Source organism: Seriola aureovittata, chromosome 13 (genome assembly GCF_021018895.1).
Source record: "Seriola aureovittata isolate HTS-2021-v1 ecotype China chromosome 13, ASM2101889v1, whole genome shotgun sequence".
NCBI lineage: Eukaryota > Metazoa > Chordata > Actinopteri > Carangiformes > Carangidae > Seriola > Seriola aureovittata.
The window spans coordinates 6,581,510-6,601,733 of record NC_079376.1 but is presented as its reverse complement, the minus strand read 5'-3'; the positions used below and the strand labels follow the sequence as shown (position 1 = coordinate 6,601,733).

The 20,224-nt window shown below is 39.0% G+C and overlaps 2 protein-coding genes across 7 annotated transcripts in view; both read left to right on the top strand.

The window, feature by feature from the left end:
* stxbp5b (syntaxin binding protein 5b (tomosyn)) overlaps nucleotides 1-3,526 on the top strand; it is a 28,617-nt gene extending 25,091 nt beyond the window's left edge. For all 6 annotated transcript variants that reach the window (XM_056393132.1, XM_056393138.1, XM_056393135.1 and 3 more), the window contains one exon: nucleotides 47-3,526. In XM_056393132.1, coding sequence (XP_056249107.1) covers nucleotides 47-88 — 42 coding nt within the window. In that variant the 3' untranslated portion in view covers nucleotides 89-3,526. The remainder of the gene's footprint in view (nucleotides 1-46) is intronic.
* Nucleotides 3,527-4,457: 931 nt separating this feature from the next.
* Nucleotides 4,458-20,224, top strand: part of sash1b (SAM and SH3 domain containing 1b) — a 45,312-nt gene continuing 29,545 nt past the window's right edge. The window contains exons 1-2 of the mRNA XM_056393704.1: nucleotides 4,458-4,542; nucleotides 5,191-5,835. Coding sequence (XP_056249679.1) covers nucleotides 5,353-5,835 — 483 coding nt within the window. The 5' untranslated portion in view covers nucleotides 4,458-4,542; nucleotides 5,191-5,352. The remainder of the gene's footprint in view (nucleotides 4,543-5,190; nucleotides 5,836-20,224) is intronic.

The following is a 20,224-nucleotide window of genomic DNA, read 5'->3' as shown; positions in this document are numbered from 1 at the left end:
TCACTTCTTATTTCTGACTCCTATTTTTTCTATTTCTTGCCCTCAGATGATGCTGAAGTACAAAGATAAGAAGTGGTACCAGCTCTGATGGCAGCGTGTGGAGCATCGGACTCTGTAATCACGCACACCAGTATCTCTGAGGAGCTGCAGGTCTCTCTTCTTCTCTTCTCCATTTCTCTCCACGGGCTGGGGGGGGGGGGCTGGGGTTCTGCTCAACAGACTCATGCTTTTATTCTCAGCACAATATCATACACTCTGCATTACCTCAGCCACCGGAGGACTGCTGCGGAGTGGACACTGGTCGAGCCAGCGTAATGAGAATGGAAAGAAATGGGAGAAGAGAAGCTCATAGGACTCTCTCTTTCCGTTTCACCAGAGAGCGCTGATGTTCGTGCGGCATCAGTCCGCAGAACAGGAGAGAGAGGACCTTTCATATCCATCAGTCATGCACTCATATATATCTCATATATATATCTACACACCCTGCTGTTTTGTTCTGAAAGAGGAAAGACAATTCTGCAAAACATGTACTTGTGGTGGCCTGATTGCAATTGTTCTTTTTTCCTTTCTCTGCCCTTTATGGTGTCTGCCAAACACAGTGGACTTTAAATGAGGAGAAAAGTCTGATGATCCCCTTGTACTTTAAATCTAATCAAGTCAATGAAGTCAATGAAGATGTACGTTTCTGTAGCAATGATTGAATCAGTGGAGGACTTGTGTCTGTTTGTTCTTCTGGTCTAAATTATTTTTCTGTTTTTGTTGTTTTTGTCCAGAAAGGTCCTATCAAGCACTTAGAACCGTGAAAAAAAAAAAAAATGGACAGGGAGATGATGAATCTATTGCCTCTCACCGAGTAAGGGCTGGTAGTAAACTAGTTCATCACCGACCATTCCTTTTTTTAGAGCATTATCCAACCAAGTTGTTTTAGGTGAGAACGACAAATGGCGTGTTTTCTGAGAGTCACTTTGGTTTTGTTTTAAATTTGATTATTTATTGGAACAGTATAATAGATTAGGAATTAAAGGAGTTTGTATGTTGGGCATTGAATTTTATTTTTCTTTCCTTTGTCAATTAAATGAGCAAAAAAAAAAAAAGTGCTGAAAGTGTTTACCCCCAATGAAGAGTTTACATTGATCTATCAGAAAAATGAAGAGTTGATACACTGGAAAACTCCTGAAGGTCTTTATATTCTAGCTTTCGAGGGGCTGTAGCTGAGTCCCGTATGTGGAGGATGACATGTTGAAGGGCATGACAAAGATTGTCCTTAGTATAATTAGCATAAATGTATATTTTGGTTACAATTTTAAGTTTTTTTGTGATAAAGATTCTATCTATACATGATTATTCAAATTTCTTTTTTTGTATTCAGTCATAGCTGAAGTTGATTTTTTTTGTCTCGTTTCTCAATGTGTAGGGAAAAAAAGCATGTGTCTCTTACAGCACAATGGAAATAGTAATGCTGTCTTTGTATTTGTAGCTGCCAGTAGAAATGACCGAGCGCCACTGGTCATCTCTCTCAGAACCATTCACTTAAAAACAGTTTCTCTTCTGCCTTTGCCTCATGACGCATATATGCTAACCTCTACCTATGTGTATATCTGTGTGTTTGTGAACATACATATATTCAGGAATATGTGTATGGGCGCCAATATTTATAATACTACATAGATACAGTGTATTACAATAGGTCTTTTGAGGTTTTTGTTTTTGCTCGACAGTGTTTTTCAATGTGATTAACTAGAATTCTATTGTAATTAGATTTCTTTTTTATGAGGTGCAAGGATATGCTGCTATTTGTGTCAATGTAGGAGCATTATCTGTTGGTCTTTTATTTTGGAAAGAGAGACGAGGCTTTTGTCAGTCCGGATTGCTGCCAAATGTTGTAAATAACGGGACAGCTGGACACAAATCTGACAGTGCAGGTTCAGGCAACGTGACATACTGTATACGCTTGCGGCCATGTTCTTTTCCGACACCAAAGAGTTGCTTAATTTCACAGAGTTGTCTTGATTTTTTCCCAAATGGTAAGAGTCAGTCCGGATACCTTGGACAGCATGAGTCAAGAAGTCTACTGTGCGTAGGGGCGATGGAAGATCGGCTTTAGCTTCTTCTTCTGGGCATAACACCCTCATTACTGTCCCAAACTGCTGTACATGTGTTCAGACGACAGGCAAAGTGAATCTGAAGAGTTTCGTTCCAAAATGAGATATCCACCAAAGAAAATTATGTAACAGACTCATGGAAAATGGTTGCAGACGTGAAGTTAAACTTTAGAGATACTGTGAGAAGTTTTCTTAGATTTAAGAGTATTAAATCATGTATAGTTAGGAGATGTTGAGTTATCAGTTACACCAAAAAAATAAAAAAGTTTTCTCCAAGATGGATATACAGCATTTTGGAATAAAACCCTTCACTTTTAGCTGGCTGATTTTAATCTACTGTATACTACTGAGGTAAACCCATTTGAAAGAGCAGTTATGTGGGTTTTGCACTATTTTTTGTACTTAAAATAATTTTGTTAGTATGATTTTTAATGTGTTTATTCTTTCGTGTCCCATTTTCTTTTTTTTTCGAAAGGACCAAAACATGACAGAACCTATGCTTATCTATGTCATTTGCCATGCTGATTGCTTCACTCTCAGATTTGTTTTCAATGTCAGGTTGATGATACTATGATATATTTATATATTTGAAAACAAATATATATACTTTTAATTTCAAGAATTATTAAAAATGAATACCTTTAACGTCATTTTGGGATAGAATTAATCACATTAATGTCCAAACAATGGTTGTGCATAATTATCCATCATCCAGACATGACAATAAACATTTCTGGTTATATATTGAACATGCTCATTTCAGATTCGAGCTTTGCTAATGCAGGAGGGTCATCTCCTGTCGGTGGGCCGCTGAGTCTTTCTACAAAGTGTGGCCTCGACTTTAAAGTGCTTCAGTTTGCAACATATATGTCCTAAATGGTCTCTTATTGCACATTGAAGGATGCATGATATTAAGTGTTTACAAACTTGAAACAACCATGTATTATCCCCTCTTAGAGATTGTCTGTTCTGGCATTTGTATTTACCACCATGTTGAACAAAACTGAAGTTCTCACCAATACATCAGAAGTGTGTCCCATTTTTGTTTGATCATGCCAATTGTATAAGTGTGAGAGATTATATTTATTTTGTTGGTACATCTGTTTATGTTACTGTTCTGCTTCATGAAAACTCTTGCTTCCCCTGCGCTGTAAAAATGAATTGAAACCGAAGCTAGGCTCACAGCACCGTGCAGGAGAGCTCAAGGGTTTCTCAGTCGCCATACTTCCATCCATCTGTCTTCTGGGATGAATATCTGTGGAGTTGCAGTATTTTCTCATAGTAGGCAATTTTTGTACAGTTTTATTAAAATAAATTTCACATGGATGTCTGACTTAATCTGCTGCCACAAACAATTTAGACTGTAGATACAGTATATATAGATATTATTGTGCAATGGAAAATAAATGTAAAACCAATCATAACATGTTTTGTCTTGTGTTTTCTGTTTCATGTTCTTCCGTTTACCTGCAGACTTCTTTTTGGGCATGCCCCTCCAAAGGTCAGAGGTCAGTGTCAGCAATAGATTAAATTGTCTTGATCAAGGACCCTGGGGTATTGTCCAACACTGCCTTGATAATCCTGAGGGACAGCCTGGTGCCTCCTTGATTTATAGTAGTTTGTGCAAAATTAGAAAGATGAAGAGACCATTTATCTCAACGTGGCAGAAATTATTTTTGTTGTCTTTTAAGAACTTTTATGGTATTTTCTTTTTACTTGTTTTCATTACAGATATACCTATACACTGGCATGCCATGAGCCATTACAAAATAATATATATATCAATGTCAGTCCAATGTTAGTTTAGTGCCAGTATTTGGCCATTTATGGAATAAGCCTTTTTTGTGGCTTTTCTTTTCTGAAAGTATAAGTCACTTATATTTTCAGAAAGTGATTCTGAAATTATACTTAAAAACAGGTACAATAAAATTAACTCTATTTGTACAGCAGATTCTTTGCCAAGAAACAGCCCAGAGTGCTTCACACGGAAGGATTAAAACCATTTAAGCTGAAAACTAAAATGAAATGTTCAATAACAATACCCTAAAACATCAAAAAGAATTCCAGTACTGTCTACCTGCCCAGGGACTGCAGATGGTATAATATATCTTTTCTCTTTGTATGAGGTTAATAAATTAGTCAACAAGGTGGAATAACTCCAAATTTAAATCAAGATATCTGAGAAAGTATCTAACTTCTTTTTTTATTATACCACCTAGAATACATTTATTTTATTTTATTTTTTTATTTCTCAGTCCTACATTACCCAGAAGTCCCTGCAGGTGGCGCAAGTGTTCGCAGGGCTCCCGTCGTCCGGGGGGGGGGGGGGGGGGTGAAGACTACAGCAATGACTGAAGCCGGAGCAGCATCCTCACTCAGACTGAACCGGCGGCCGAAGCGGTGGGACAGCAAAGTTGAAAACGGCGAGACCAAGAATAAAGTAAGCCACTTCTCTGAGCAGATAGAGAGCAGAGAATTCATTTTATTTTTTATCCTCTACGAGCGTTTTTCTAGAAGTTATATATTGTATATCGCTCTGGCTTTAGCGTTAACCTTTTAATTGTTGCTTCGGATGAATGTTTGATGGACCTGAGCGTCTTGCTCCGTAACCGTTGTGATGAATGAAACAAAGAGGATGGATGCAGCGTGAGAGGACGCCAACTGTTGACGTTACGGTGTGTTTTTATCTCCTCTCCATGTTTGGTAGAGGATAACTTAACAGGAACGTGGTCAATTCGCCTTTTCTCACTAGCTAACGTTAACTTTACGATTCCGTCGACGTAGATAAAGCAGCTAAAGTAACTGTTACGCTTCACCCAACCGTTAATATGTGGCTAACGGTCCAAGTCAAATTCGTTTGTTGGGCTCTTTTGGCTTAGAGTCAACCATAGTATGTTTTACTATTAAGTTAAACGGCTCCATGACATGTCAAAGGTCAGGGTCAACAAGAGACCCTGACGCTGTCTTCACTGTTTTTGCTCAAGAGAACTTAAGCAGAGCAGCGTTTGGGTTTTGCTTCTGACAGTTAAAGGTGTTTCATTCAACATTTCCTGTCATCTCTAAATATGCGTTTGCTCTGTTTTCTAAGGCTCTTCCCAGAAACTAATAGATGTGCCCCCTTTGGAGACTTGAACCTGGGGCTCTGTGTAAGGTGGGAGTTACATGGATCACAGTGCTGCAGCAGCAGCAGCAGTGTACATGGAGGTGATGGCTTGCACCTAAGGTAAGCCCTCCTATATCGTGTCTGAAGATGAGCCAAGGGCCAAATCTCGTCCTGGAGTGGCTGTCGAAGCTCCATCTGGCCCAGTATGTGGAGTCTTTCATTGACAACGGATACGATGATTTGGAAGTGTGTAAACAGATCGGAGAACCAGACCTGGATGCCATAGGTGTTCACATTCAGTACCACAGACACAGGCTGATCACAGCAGTGCAGAATCTAAAAGAGGAGGACAAAAGAAAAGCAGCAGGCTACTATTTCACCTTAGAGCCTCTGGATGCTTCTACTCTCCACCACACTTCACACTCAAACAGAGAGGACGACTTCAGGACACTGAGATCACACCCACAGACCACAGGAATACACCAGGCCTCCTGTCCTGGAAACCATAACCTGACATTCACAGATTGCAATGACTTTGTGACCTATCCCAAACTGAAGCTGAAGGTACTGATAAGGGATAAACTTGCTAAAGATGGGATTAACCTGGGAGAAGCACCTTACACCCATACGGTAGGCAATTTTTACTTCCTATTCTACAATATGTTGATACTAAATGCTCGTTCTTCAGGCACTGTCTCATGGAATTTAATACGCTTACTTTGTTATGTATGTGATGAAGAGTGTGTCAAATTTCTTTGATTGTGCTGACGTCCAGTGATTCCACTTTGTTGCTCCAAGGATGCTTTAGTTTCTCTGGCAAAGGTCTACTGAGATCCAGCGTAGTGTTGTCAAATTGCACTGTCTCTATGTTTCCTCAAAACTTTTTATACTTGGGCCCGAGTTCATTTAATTAAGTTTAATTTGAGTGAGTGGGTGCTGGGTGGAACAATACTAAGATTTACAGCATCTTCTGATCTTCACTGTACATTTATAATTATAATTATATCTTTAATCCAAATAGATTTTAATTTTAGAAATTAACTTTATGACATCCACTGCATTTCAGCAGCTGTTTTGAAGTGTCATTGACTTTTTGCTCTGTATGTAGATGGTTATACAATTCCCAGAATCATTCAGCTTTCAATGAACGGACATGAACTTGAACTTCCACACTTTCCACCCAAAATGAGGTGTTGAATCCATATTGCCATAGAATTTAAGCATATAAAATGAAAAATATATTGCTAATTTTTCCTCTGTAGCAAGTCGAGAAAGAAGCTGTTGCTCTTCGACATCAGAACCAGAAGAGTTCGAGCTCGTCTGCATTGGTGTGTGAATGGGTGAATGAGGCACATGATGAATTGTAAATCGCTTTGGATAAAAGTGCTCTATAAATGCAGAAAATATGAAGAAAAAATCCACCAGAAGAGAAAAATTGTTAATCCAGAAATTAGGTTCAATATCTCCCTTTAATGAGTCTAGGTTTAAAAATATTTTGGTTGCTAGCTCAGCTGGTAGTGTAAAACATAAGCCCTATTCTTTACAGTTAACACATAAACAGTGAGCAGGAGTTAAAAAAAAAATCCCCTGACCTCTGTATGGAGATGTCAGTAGGACAATAGATCAGTCAGTGACAGATGTTTACTCTGGATGATACATTTACTGATAGCGTGGCATTTTATTTCTGGGGATCTTCTCTGTTTGTAACAGCTGTCCAGTCCGTGTTGACTGCAGAGATTGTTAGTTAATGTAATTGCGGAGGATTGTTACTCTGCTCAGGCATTGACCACATCTACTCAGTCAATAATACACTCAGCGAGTGGTCTGCGGCCAGTCAGATGAAAAGCTGAGTGGCACATTGGGCTTATTTTCAACAATCTGTCACTATCATTGGACGGCGTGATATATGAATTCTGGATTTGATTACATCAGAGAAAACTGATGTCTACCATCAGACAATACATGGTACACTGGTGATATGAATCTGTTCCAGCTGTATTGTAACAGACTGTCAGACTGAATCTCTGCTAAGCAGCAGTGTTGGACACCACCCCAGAATATCTTTTCACTTTCAGACCTAAGGCACAGTTAAGGTTCTCAGCAGTGGCACTTATCCAAGAGAGAACTTGTTCTTTTAATGCACCTTCATACTTGTCTTGGTTTTGTCTTTGCCCAGCAGATACAAGTTTAAAACACAGCTCATCAGTAATTAATGAATGTGGTCTGAGGGAATGGTGAGCCAGGTGCAGCTTTGCAATTTGATTGAAGTGATCTTTGTGTCACAACAAATCACAGTGAGAATATTGAGCCTGCTTTTACAAGTGTGCCTTTACACTGGTTTTCCTATCGTGCAGTCTTATATAGCCATGTGGAAAATTGTGCAGTGGTTGCTGTACTCTAAGTTATTCTAATAATGATGATATATTTGGAAAAGTTTATTTTATCCCTCTGCCATGCCATAAGCTTTAAAATAGTTGCACTTATAGTACTGTATAGTTCTGGCCAGTTTCAGCTACAAGCATATGCTGTTCATGAAAGATTCAGAGGCTACAAACTACTAAGTGCAAAAGCACTTTGTGTGTCACATCCAACCCTTTTGTAGGTTACAGCCAATACAGACACAGTTGGGTTCAACTCGAAAAAAATTCCTAACTTCTTTTGACTTAAAAGCACCGCTAGCTCCAGAGTCAGCACGGCCATGCTCAGGTTTTAAGTTCATTCACAGGGCAAAACCTAGGAATTTTGCTGAAACAGATTTTACAGAACTGAAGAAGATAGTGGCAACACTCGTGTCTCGTTCACAACTTTTATGTGTAACTTCTGTTCCCATCCTTACACTGTGTGGTTAACATTTGGAGTTTTATGTCATCCTCCTACATTTCAGTAGGAACTATGGCTACCTTTTTGGCTCATTAAATTTGGCCCATTTGATCCTTTGTAGTACTTATATTACAAAAACATACAGTATATGATCATTTAATTAATTTATGTTGTGGATTTTGAGTAGCAGCTTGATTTGGAGCAGCTTATCAGTGAAGAGTTGAGTTAAAACAATGAGGTTAGACGATTTGGCTCTGTGCGATAACAGCATTTTGGAACAGATTGGGCTTTCAGGTTCATCAGATTTTGTCCATTAACAGTTGCAGAACGCAGGTATGTAGGCCAGTATGGCCCATTTTCTAACTAGGAATAGCATACAGCAGCTTCAGGCTAAGTCTGGCTCTGCCAACAATACTTTTGTGCTTAAATTCTTGCAGAACTTGGCCAAATATCAGTCTAATATTAACATGATATCAATATTTCATTTGCGAATAGATTGATTATTTGGGATTTTTGTTATTGTAATATAATTCACAATACAATTTATTGCTGTCCTTTTTCTTGGACAAAATGCTGTAAAGGGATTTTATCATGGCCCTGTCACCAAACTGCAAGTGGAGATTGATTTGAAAGCCTGTGTTGTGTCACATTCCCATTTACATTTGTGTAAGTCACTTTGGCCTTGATAGAGTTTGATTTAGGTGGGATCAGACAACAGTATGGCTTATCCTCAGGCCCTGTTCTGATTTGCAGTTCAGGAAATGCAGTGGTAGTCCAACAATGCCTCTGCCTCTCAGTCTGGGTTTGATATTGCAATCAATTCCCACTGAGCAATATGCTTTTCTGACTATTCTGTATGCATGACCAGTTCACACAGGCCTACAGAACCTATTAGTGACTTTGAGAGAGAGAAAAAAAGATTAATGCGATTAAAGCTGGTTGAGCTGTAAATGACCTAAACACTGGCACCACGACAAGTGTTTCACTGAAAGTGAATTAGGGAGTTTCACAAAATAGGTTTTTCATAAAGGCAACATGGAAAAGCAAAGAAAAATTCAAAAGACAGTGTCATGGACCATGAGCTTGTCTCTCACCACGGTAGAAACTAGATGCTGCTTCAGTTTTGCCGTGACAGTGTTGTCATCACATTTTACAGTCCAGTGTTTTGCTCTAGTTTTGTGTTCACACAAACCTAGATTGGCCTCGTCATGCTGTAGGAGCAACCCAAGTTTTGAATTTGAAGGTAAATTGAAATCATCATAATCACTGTTGTATGTCAATATGAACTCTAGTTGTTAACTTCAGCAAGAGCCCATGGAGATGATTAACAAGCTTTCTAGGTGTGCATCAAATTATTAGCTTTGTCATTTGACAGCGAAGAATACATACATTGTTCATCATGGATTGGATTGTAGGATTGGAGGATTCCCTTTATTGCTGTCTTAACAATGGGCTTCAACTCCCCTGAAGGCCTCACTGCAGTGTCTGGCCTGAAAAACATCCTCAGAATGGGGCACAAATCTTAGTTGTTCAGAAGATTTGCCTGTGTTGCTCAGCCAGAGGATCGGAGGACAAGCAAAACCAGCAGGCCCCTTTTGACAGAAGAAAAGCCAGTCTGAATAGAGCCTGGCAAAATACAAGCTCTGCAGCAGCTGACAGCTGTCTCTGCTTTTGTCACTGTAAAATGGAGACTGAATAGAACTGTTTTCGTTGAACAAAGTTGGTTTTAAAACACCAGTGGCAATTTTACTGTTAGGACCAGCGCAACATAATGTGGGGCAGAAAGGACCAATAAATAAAGGAGAGAGGTGGTTTTATAGTTTAACGAATGATAACATCAATAATGTTTCTTCTGTTTACCTCTGTTTTTACGTGGGGTTTGCTTGTTTTGCCTGTCCCTGGATTGGGGAGTTTGTGCATCATCTTCTGTATGTATGTGTTAGCCTCTTAGCCCCACCCATGACCCTGAACAGGATAAGTGGGTACAGATGACAGATGGATAGAATAAGTTGTTACTTGCTGTATTGTCTAACTTGCCAGTCTGGTAAGATTCTTGTAAAGCTGGACAACATAAATAAAAACTGAACTTGCAATAATTTACCCATTTATGTCTGACCATAAGTTGACAATAAATGGAAAAATGGTTCATAGATATTAATTCAAACTACCATCAGTACACACTGAAAACTACAAACCTGTAATAAAGAAAAAAGAAAAAATGAAATTAAAATAAAATTCTAACTGCTTTGCACTATTACTAGGGTTGCACTGACCGATCCAATCCTCTGGATCTGAGTCAGGCTGTATCAAGTGGATCGAGCCAGAAGAATGTACTGGATGTTTTCACCAGGTGAAAGCTTTTTGCCAAGAATACCAATATGACGAGACCCAAGTTTTCAGATTGTAAAATGAGGGATTTCCACTAAATTCATGCTTATAATTCTCCATAGTTGTATGATCTAGTAGGAACACTGTGCCTTTCATGATTGTATACAAACAGTAAAAGCATGACATACTGCGCTGTATGATAGGCTGACTGGATAAATAAACATTCATATTTGGTCATGTTGCAGTGTGATTCTCTATTAGCATGTCCTCTATCTATTATCAATGTCTTGCTTATCATGTAGTGTACTGTGGGGTAGGCCTACTTATGGACTTTATTCATGTTATGTCAGTGTAGATTAGGTCAAACCAGTGGGCCATTACAGGAGTATTTCTGGATTATCGCACTGATGGTGCTGTGGTGGGAGGGGCGTGGATGCTGAACAGTATTGCACGGAGCACTCAAAGGCTTAACATGCCATGAACATGCTTGTCGCTTATAGTTTGGGATTCAGTAAATTCCTGTCCGGCTTGTTACTCGTGCAGTAGCCTGTCACTCTCCTCCAGAAGATGCAGCATGTATGAACAACAGGACTGTACAAGGATAGCTGTCATTGTACCAGCACATATTGAGCCACTCCACATTACATCACTGCCAAGCGATATCAGAGATGCATATGTTGTTCACACAGGGAACACTGTGCTATGTATAATGTACTCCCTCTGTGTTAAGCAGGGCATAATCAGTGACCTACATTTATGAATTTAAGATTAGAATTGTCCAGGGTCAGTGGGCGAGAGGTTAAGGACATATGTTTGTATCTTGTATCTCATTGTTCTGTGTATATTCTATATATATGTGTATATACTACAATATATATCTTGAAGAAGGGCGGGTTTTATTATTTTTTTTTCTTCGAAGTTATTTGTGTTGAATTGTGTAAACACTTCCCTTAAGCGCCGTAGCTATTGAAACACTCCTCAGTCTCCAGCCTTTACCTCCCTGTTGCCTGAGCTATTGTGTAACAATGCTAAGTAGGTCTTTGAAACTACGTGGCACTCTCTGAATTTAAATCACTGTGCGGTAGACAAAGCCTCTTTTGCTTTGTGGTAGACACACGCAAGAGGGAGTTGAATTGAGAGAGGAAGTTTCATTCAAGTCTGAATCGTAGCAAGCACTGAGCCCAGCACTGAATGCTTTTGGACGGCTGTTCTTAATGACACCATCCGCCCAGTCTGGGAATGGAATATCGGCCTTCTGTTAACAGAATTATAATGGCGTGTCAAGCAATAGAAAGTGTCAGATTTATTTCCTCACCATCACATTCCCCTTGTCTGCCAAGAATATGTAAAGTAGAGACAAATGCTGAATGTCAATGCTGCAAGTCTTAAGTTATCTTAGATCTTTCAATTTAATAAATAAAAATATATGAATCACTTGACTTGTTAAATGTAGAGCTTTGCCTTGGACTATGTATAGATTTATGTGCGTAAAGATGTTTTCTGAATGTCTCCTTTGCCCTAAGTGTTACGTCACAACCAGGCACTTGGAGGTCTTTGAGCCTCACTACATTGACCTTCATCACGATCCATTACAAGGGTCGGACCATGCTCTCTGCTGGGCTATTTTTACCGCACGTGCACGATGGGCCATTTCAGCAGGGTTAGCAAGTATTTTCAGTCAGTCAAGCAAAGGAACTTAGTTGCTAGAGGTAAAAGGCTTCTCCTTCAAAGAGAGGCACCATTACTCTAATGCAGTTGTGTTTCTTTTGTGATTTATTTATGCGGCGAGTTTTGTATTTTGCATGATTGGATATAATGTATTGGTACACTGTAAAGGTTTTATGTAATGTGTGTATTTATCAGTGTGAGGTTTTGGTTAGAGTAAACTGCTTTTTATTTTAGAAAAGCCAGTTCATTCAGAAATAGTGATTCACACTACACTATTTTAAGTGTAACAAAAGTTTAATTTGAAATAGAAATGTAAAATTCATTTTTGATAATGTATTTATCGTGTTATTTGGGATATAACTGAGAGGACTATTGCTTTAAGAGACAACATTTTGGTATTCCTTTATAGTTTATACTTGGACTGACTATAAAGACTCTGTTTGCATGTCCCTTGAGTTACTAAATGTTTGGTCAGGATTCATTAAACCAACCAAAGCTTAACTTAACTCTCCAGGCACCCTCAGGCAGTCAGTAATCTATAATGACTTGAAACACATTTTTATGTGCCAGTGAAAGGGACTGTGCTTTTTCTCATTCATCATTAGAGATATTTTAATCTATTAGTCCAGTATTTCTTTTGAAATATAGGTCATGTCTGGATTGCAGCTTATAGTTTGTTTACATGCTCAGACTCACAGGACATTACTGCTAATTCCACATATTAATAATGTGACTCGCTGTATTTCAGTGCATTAAGCAAAGGCACGATAAAAAAGATGTGGCATTGGTCAATTCTGCATAATTTCTTTCATAGGAGCACAGTGAATGGAATTCTTGGCGGGATCACTTCCCTTAAGCTGTTACAGGTCGCTGAACCTCGTATTCATATTAATTATGTTGATCTTAGTGCAGTGCTACTTTTTGATGCAGTGTGTAGCTATTGAGCTGCTGGATTTTGAATGAACTCTACCACTGCTGACTACTGTCAAGAGAGCAGCCGTTTGGTTTTGCATAGTACTGAATTTGGCGAGTTATTAAGAGCTTTCCATTCCAACAAATTTAGAGAAAAAGAAACATTTTTACTAACATGCCATGATGCAATAACATCCCCAAGTTGTGTTGAGATTTGGTCAGAGGCATGAATGGTAAGAGTTTGTGTGTAGTTCATGGAGGAAAAAAATACAAATGCAGAATGTCAAGGTCAGAACAGACACTCACTCATTTCAAAACTGATCAGAACTGTCTGGGACTTTGCATGCTTTGTTTGGATGGACAAATTAAAGAGAGGAGACTGATCCAAGTCCTATATATATGAGGACTGTCTACTAAATCCAGTGAATTTCCTTCCCCACCCCCACCCCTGCCCTCTGACCCCTACAAACACAGAAGATTCAACATTGCCTGCAGCTCATTCAAAATGCAAAAGAATGAAAATAAAGATGAAGGCTACACACAATAGTGCACATATCAAATCTCTGCAGATGTTTGGCAGTTGTCTGTAGAATTCATTCAACATTGGACATGAGCCCACTACATCTACATCTTCTGCTTTTTTTTTTACTCCTAGGTCAAAGTCTAACACAGTAGAATTAGCTTTTAGATTTGTCAGCATCCTGTCCGATACCTGTGAGACACTAGACACTCAATTTAATTTTTAATTGAAAATAAACATTAAAAGTTTGAGTTTTTTTTTTCAAATTAAAATTTAATCAGTGTGGATGTGTTTCTACTGGTCTCTCCGCTCTGCGGCCAATGCTTCGTGTTTTTGTACTTTTTACCATCTCCACAATCTCAGTTTTAGCTGACCAAGCTTCTAACCAAATAGGCATGTAAGTTTGCTTTGAAGATGACTGAACAGAAAGCAGAGGACTTTTTTTCAGCTGGGTTACAACAATAGTTACAAGATAAACATGGAATGAAGTGTCAACATTTTCCGTCACAACTCTCTACTGTCACTACATTTTAATATTAAATTCTGTGCAGCGTCTCTCTTGGAGGCATTCATAAATCAAACAGGATGTTTTTGCTTTCTGACTCATTTGGGGAAGAGTTAACCTTTTGAACTCTTTTTGAACTGTGTGGTAACATGAACTGAAAACTGAGTGAATATGGCACTTACATTGGAGACTACACCAACCAGTGAATTATAGAAAGTGGCCTCCATCATGAATTGAATTGAAACCTAAGTTTTACATTTTTCTGATAGCTGACTAGTTCAAGGCTAACCCAATCACCAGCATATTCATTTCTCTCTTTCTAAAGATATCACAAGGCTTTGCAAGTCTAGAAAATATTTGGTCGTCCTTATATTTTATTTTGAGGCACAGAGCCTGTACATCTTCTCACTGAAGCCCTGTCAAGCATTGTAATGACCCTCTCAAACCAACACTGTGGTCAGTCCTCTTCCTTAACCAGTTTGAATGCACATTGAACACTACCTGAACATTGGTTTCGAGTTTCATTATGTCCATTATACTGTACTTGTGCAGATATTTCTGATATGGTCAGTATGGTTCCAGTATATCTCAGGCTTCCAATACATCTCCAATTGGCCCTGAGGAGTCAAGGGATTAGACTAACTCCACTGTTCCAGCTGGTGCAGTGCGCCATGACATTTATCCATGTATATCAAGAAGTCAGGGTTGATCTTTTTCTGCTCACTGCATGCATCTGTTTATGCAAAGGTATTTTTAAATGAAGGAAATGTTGTATTATATGTTGCATTTGGTTTTGTCTTATTCTGTCTTCATGTCATGAATATAGTGCTGTTGAGCAGTGAGGTAGTGGTATTTGCAGAAGTGGGTGAATGCATCTTTGTTGGCTCTGTCATTGAGAAGAGAGTAGCGATGATATTGCAGTAAAATTGTCAAACTGACAACTGCATTTTGGCCTTTCTAGTGTAAATCGTACTGTGCAGGGGACAGTGGGAATACACCTTATATAAAGTGTGAAGTGCAGTCACACATCAGTTCTAGTTTGCCTGTTTGTCCAGTGACTGGCAGTGTGCTGTAACAGCTTCCCCACAGAGTCCACTGCTCTTTCCATCCACTGATAGTCTGCTGTAGTGGAGTTCATGGCTTGATCTCCATCCAGCTGTGTAGTATTGGTCAGATCAGTGCAAGCAATGTTTGCAGATGTCCTCGCGTTCAGACTACTGGAAGATGCTATAGATGGACAGCTGCACACAGAAAAGCCTCTAGTCCACATTTAGTTACTGAAGTCAGTTATGTACCTTGGGTGGGGGGTGGGGGGTCTTCATCTACCTGGGTGGGCTGCCTATGGGAAACGCTGGCAAGGTCTTCCCATGCAAGTGAGATTTCATATGATAAAATCAGCAGAACCTGACCTTTCAAGGAGGCTGTGGGTGTTTATATAGAGGAAAAGCCAAGGGTCACACTCCTGTACAGTGCAGTGAGCATCGTATCTACAGATCATGACCCACTTTCTGCTCCTCTTCTTCTCCGCAGCAGCTAAGACCCTCCTCCCTCATGAATTTCATATGACAAGACAACTGACACTATTGCATAGAACCACAACAAGCTGTAAGCTGAGCTGCTTCACTGGTGATCCATTTGCATAGAAAATGGCAATTCTTGTATTCACTTTCATGGGAAATTAGGAGGATGTGAATCGTAAATTCATCACCATTATGCCGCATTCGAGAAGATACAATGTGCTTCATGTCTATACCAATTCCTACAATATTATACATAATGTATTCACTCCAAGTGAAATAGATTGGCTATATTGTGTTTGTTTTGCCTCAGGTTCACCCATTAGCCTGCGGAAGACATCACCAACTGTAATAAGTGTTTAGAATATCTACAGTATGAAACTTTTTGGCAGCCATTATATAAATATAAATATATATATATATATATATAAAATGATAGATGATGATGCTATATGAATATTTTTTATAAGCATTGTATTTTCTAAAAAATATCTCTTTGTAATACACATCTTTTATCCAAACCTCTCTTCTGTATAGACCTAGGCTAGAAACCTGAGCTTGCAAAAGCAAACCCTAACAACCCAGTGATATTCTGAGAGATACTCATTACAGGGATATCAGTGGCTGAGAGCATCTACCTGGCACAGAACAGGTTCAGACCACATTGCCAGTGTGTTGTTTTCCACCTTTGTTGCCCTAGTAGCTCAGCATGTCGTCCCCTCTCTCTCCCCAGTCTGTCACACTCTGTTTATTATTATTATATCAAATTATCTAATTTCTTTAATTATGATGACCTGCATATTTTGTGTTGAGACAGAGGCTCTGTGTGTAACCTGTCAGTCATACATTGAAGGTATTTTTTTAGTTGTGTATGCTATGTGGATAGTCAGTCAGTCAGTCAGTCAGTCAGCTTGTCCAGCTGCATATTTACAGCACATTCAACTTATTCAGTGTCAAATATGCAAATGGTTTCAGCAAACATTAATTTGAATATTACATACTACTGTATATGGTGGTGAGGAAATGTAAATGTTGCATCTTGTTCATTCATTTACACACCAGATACAAATCCATATAGCTGAGGCGTGACATTATTGATCACAGGGCCTTTTATAAGACAAACTGCTCTGTGAAAGAAGTCTAAAGCTTTGCAAGCAGTTGAGGCCTCCTCATACCCAGCCAGACTGAAGTGACACACAGTATGATCAACCTCCAAAATGTTTCTGAAAGCTTTAAGTTAATATACTTTAAGTAAATAATGTTAGATGAGTTTAGCAGGGTATGTGTGATTCACAAAGACCTCCCTCTGATATGTTTGAGGTTAAACACTTATCCAAGAGTCAGAATGGAACAGCTAATAAAGTTGATGACTAAGCTTTTTTGCATGTTGCAACTACTGTTAGTGAGTAGTAAATCTACATTTGTTGGAGTGGAAGCACATTTACGAGGCACTTGTGCTTACTTGTGGCTAGTGGATCTAAACCTCGCATCCATCCAGCTTGTCTCTGATCCTTGTATTGGCTCTCCAAGGACGTTGTTTGCCCTCTGCTGTTTGGAAGACATCAATAGTTTGCTGTCATTGTTTTCTGCCCGTTCTCATAACTGATATCTGAATTTAACCAGGTAAACAAAAGTATTGAAAAATTTGTTAATCCATGATTACATCATGTGCATTTGAGAAAGTGATTAATTGTACCCCTCGATGTTTGACCACGATAAATTTCCATACAAGGTTTAAAGCCAGCTTTGATTTGTCTTTTTCTCCGTCTCATCAGTCTCATCAAGTGCTTCCAAGCTGCGCTTCTTTTACATCTTATCTGAATGCATGTGGCAACTCTTTGAATAATGGATAGCGATGTTTTTCCTGCCTCAGTGACAGTGAAGAAGTGTACTCCTCTAAGAAAGCTTCTCGGGAGCGGGCCATGCCTCTTGGGGAAGTAGATGGCAGTGAGTGGAGATCTTTGGTGTAATAGTTCATGTGTATTGTATGACTATGATGCGTCCTTAAAGTGAATACTGGGAATCCAAGGGAAAGTGATAGTGCTGGAAGAGTATGTTTCTGAAACCATTATGGTGGGTGTTGTGTTATCAACTAAAAGAATCAGGGCAAACAAATTGTTGCACACTGTGAGGCAATGCATATCCCCGTAAGAGGTAATGCCTGTTGAGAAAGATAATCGTTTTTTATATCTATACAGGACACAGCTGCAGTTTGAAGTCTTTCTCTATGAAGGTTGAAAACCAGCAAAGTTGGTGGTGCTTACATTTGTCCTCTGTGGTGCCTGTTTGATTGTGTAGTCGTGGCAGGGCTGGAGGCTTTCATAGTGCTGCTCTCTTCTGCTTACATTGTTACGTCTCACTGTTTATTGCAGAGTCTTTGTTGGGAGGGATCACTGAGAGGGTTGTCGCTGTTGGTATGCTTAGTCTTTAATCTCACAGTGTGACTGTGGTGTGTAACCACACCAGTAATCTTAAAAATAAGCGTGAGCTGACAGCTGTAACTTTCAATTTGATCAGATTAGACTGCAGAAGCAATTAGCTGTTTTTGATGTTTATGTAAAACTATTAAGAACACTTCCTTCGGCTGGGTTCACTAAGCTCTGATGCTAATAATCATTAGCAAAGCAGTGTAGAAAACATTTAGCTGCCGCTTCTCATTTGAGCGCAACACCACTGTAAAATCACAGTTGAACTAAAGTGTTTCTTTAGCACCAACAAATCCAACAGACCGGAACGTCTACTTTCTAGCGAATCGTGTCATATAACTGTAGGAGATGGCATTCTCCAAACTGAACTTTCTTTCACATCATATCAGTAATTTAGGCTTATAAACTGTATATTTTTGAACCATGACCTTCAGTGTTTGGATAAAGAAGCTCCTACAAATAAGGTGGTTGAGATTAACTAGTCTTCAGCTGTGTTATTTCAGTGTATCTGATACACAGGCTATTTGATCAATATTTAAGTAACATACATTAAGTATGTGATCTGACTCAGTATTTACAGATACCCAATATTAAATGACTTAGGGCTAAAAAACTTGATTGAGACATCACTAATAAATCTATTTCTCTACATAAGAGACACTGATCATAGTGTGTGTTGCAGGGTGCACCCAACTGACCTGGGGTGGGGGGTTGAATCACAGTGCTGCACCCAACATCGCATGGCGTCGATGGCATCAACTATCCGCCCAATCCTAATGAGCTGTTTACTCTAACCTTGAACATCCAACTAATTATTGAATTACTATCCAGTAGTTGCAAGTCAAATTAAACATTAACTGAGACCAACAAATCAAAAAACTGGACAAAGGTTCCACAGATCTGAGGATGTGTCCTTTGTTTACCAACCAGATAAAACTGTATAAAGCTAATATGCTTACGGTAAGACGTCTGTGATAAACACCTGAAACCATGAACATGGTCTTCATTTAAGTCTCTAGGCTCTAGTCTGCATCATCTCAATTCTCTGTTTAGTTTATGTCCAGCGCTTCAACTTAGTATGACATTGTGTTTTAGTTCTCTAAGTTCCACAGAGTGCTGTGTGTTAAGAGTTGTGTTTCATAAAGGAAGGAACTGCACAGTAGCCAGGCAGACATTTAGCAAACCCAAAAATCCAGACAGGCTATGAATGTTATAAACATCCTGTGGCATTTGTGCCAAGTGGCTTAGTGAAATGTTAAATTAGATGTATTATGGTAGAATCAACCCACACTGCTTAGCACTCAAGTGGGGCAAACATGATAGCTTGGGTAAATCCCTATTCCCCCACTGCCAACATGGTGATATTATATCGCTCTTTAGGCTACCAGAAGAATTAATGACTTTCAGAAGTCCATGTTACTACTGAATCTGTGGGTTGCCTTATTTTTTTATAAAGTAGTATTTATTTAAATTTTGTGAATAATTGGGATTGTAGATACACAGCACCCAGAGAAGATATTAAAAGCTCTGATCAAACTCTTCTCTGTTTATCATGTGTTACCCATTTTGAAACTGCAGCGATGTTCAAGCAAGGGTGGAATTAAGTGGCTCGATTCAATCAATTATCATTTGATTAGGGAATTCCCTCTGGCACAGTTCTGTCAATCCCATTCGGTTCTTGTCTAATTGCAGCTCAGAAATCTTTTGTTTGCTCTCTTTAGAATCTTTGCACAGAAAGTCGGGACAAAAATGGCAATCTAAATTTTCCAATAGGAAGAAGTCACGATATGCGGACTTGTCATTGCTTCTTTGATTGTGCTTGTGTGTTGTTTGCTGCTTAAAATGACTTCCTCGATAATTATTTATTGAAATACAATGCTTTCAACAGAATGAACAGCTATTTTGATTATTCATGCTTTAATTGGCTAAGCCGTGCTCCCAGCTGTTCAGCCACATTTACATGTACATGACTTTGTTCTTCTCACATTATTAACCTTATCATTGGGAAAACAAGAAACATTTGATACTGCATTTAAACAAATGGCACCGTGAGTTTCACTGGAATTATTTATCAGAACTATGGATATCACTTGCAGCTGCTTGCTCACTCTCATGTCATTAGAACGCTGTCACCTCCTCTGGCTTCAACAAAACAAAGTTGTCAGATGGGGTGAGACTTTTTTTTCTATTGACTCCTGATTTTGTTGAGGTCAACACATTCCTGCAGAATATGACTTTTGTCAAAACACCCATTATTGTTCTCTGTGCACACTCACACGCAAGCAGCATAATAATACATGCCATTATGGGTTGAGAAATAAAC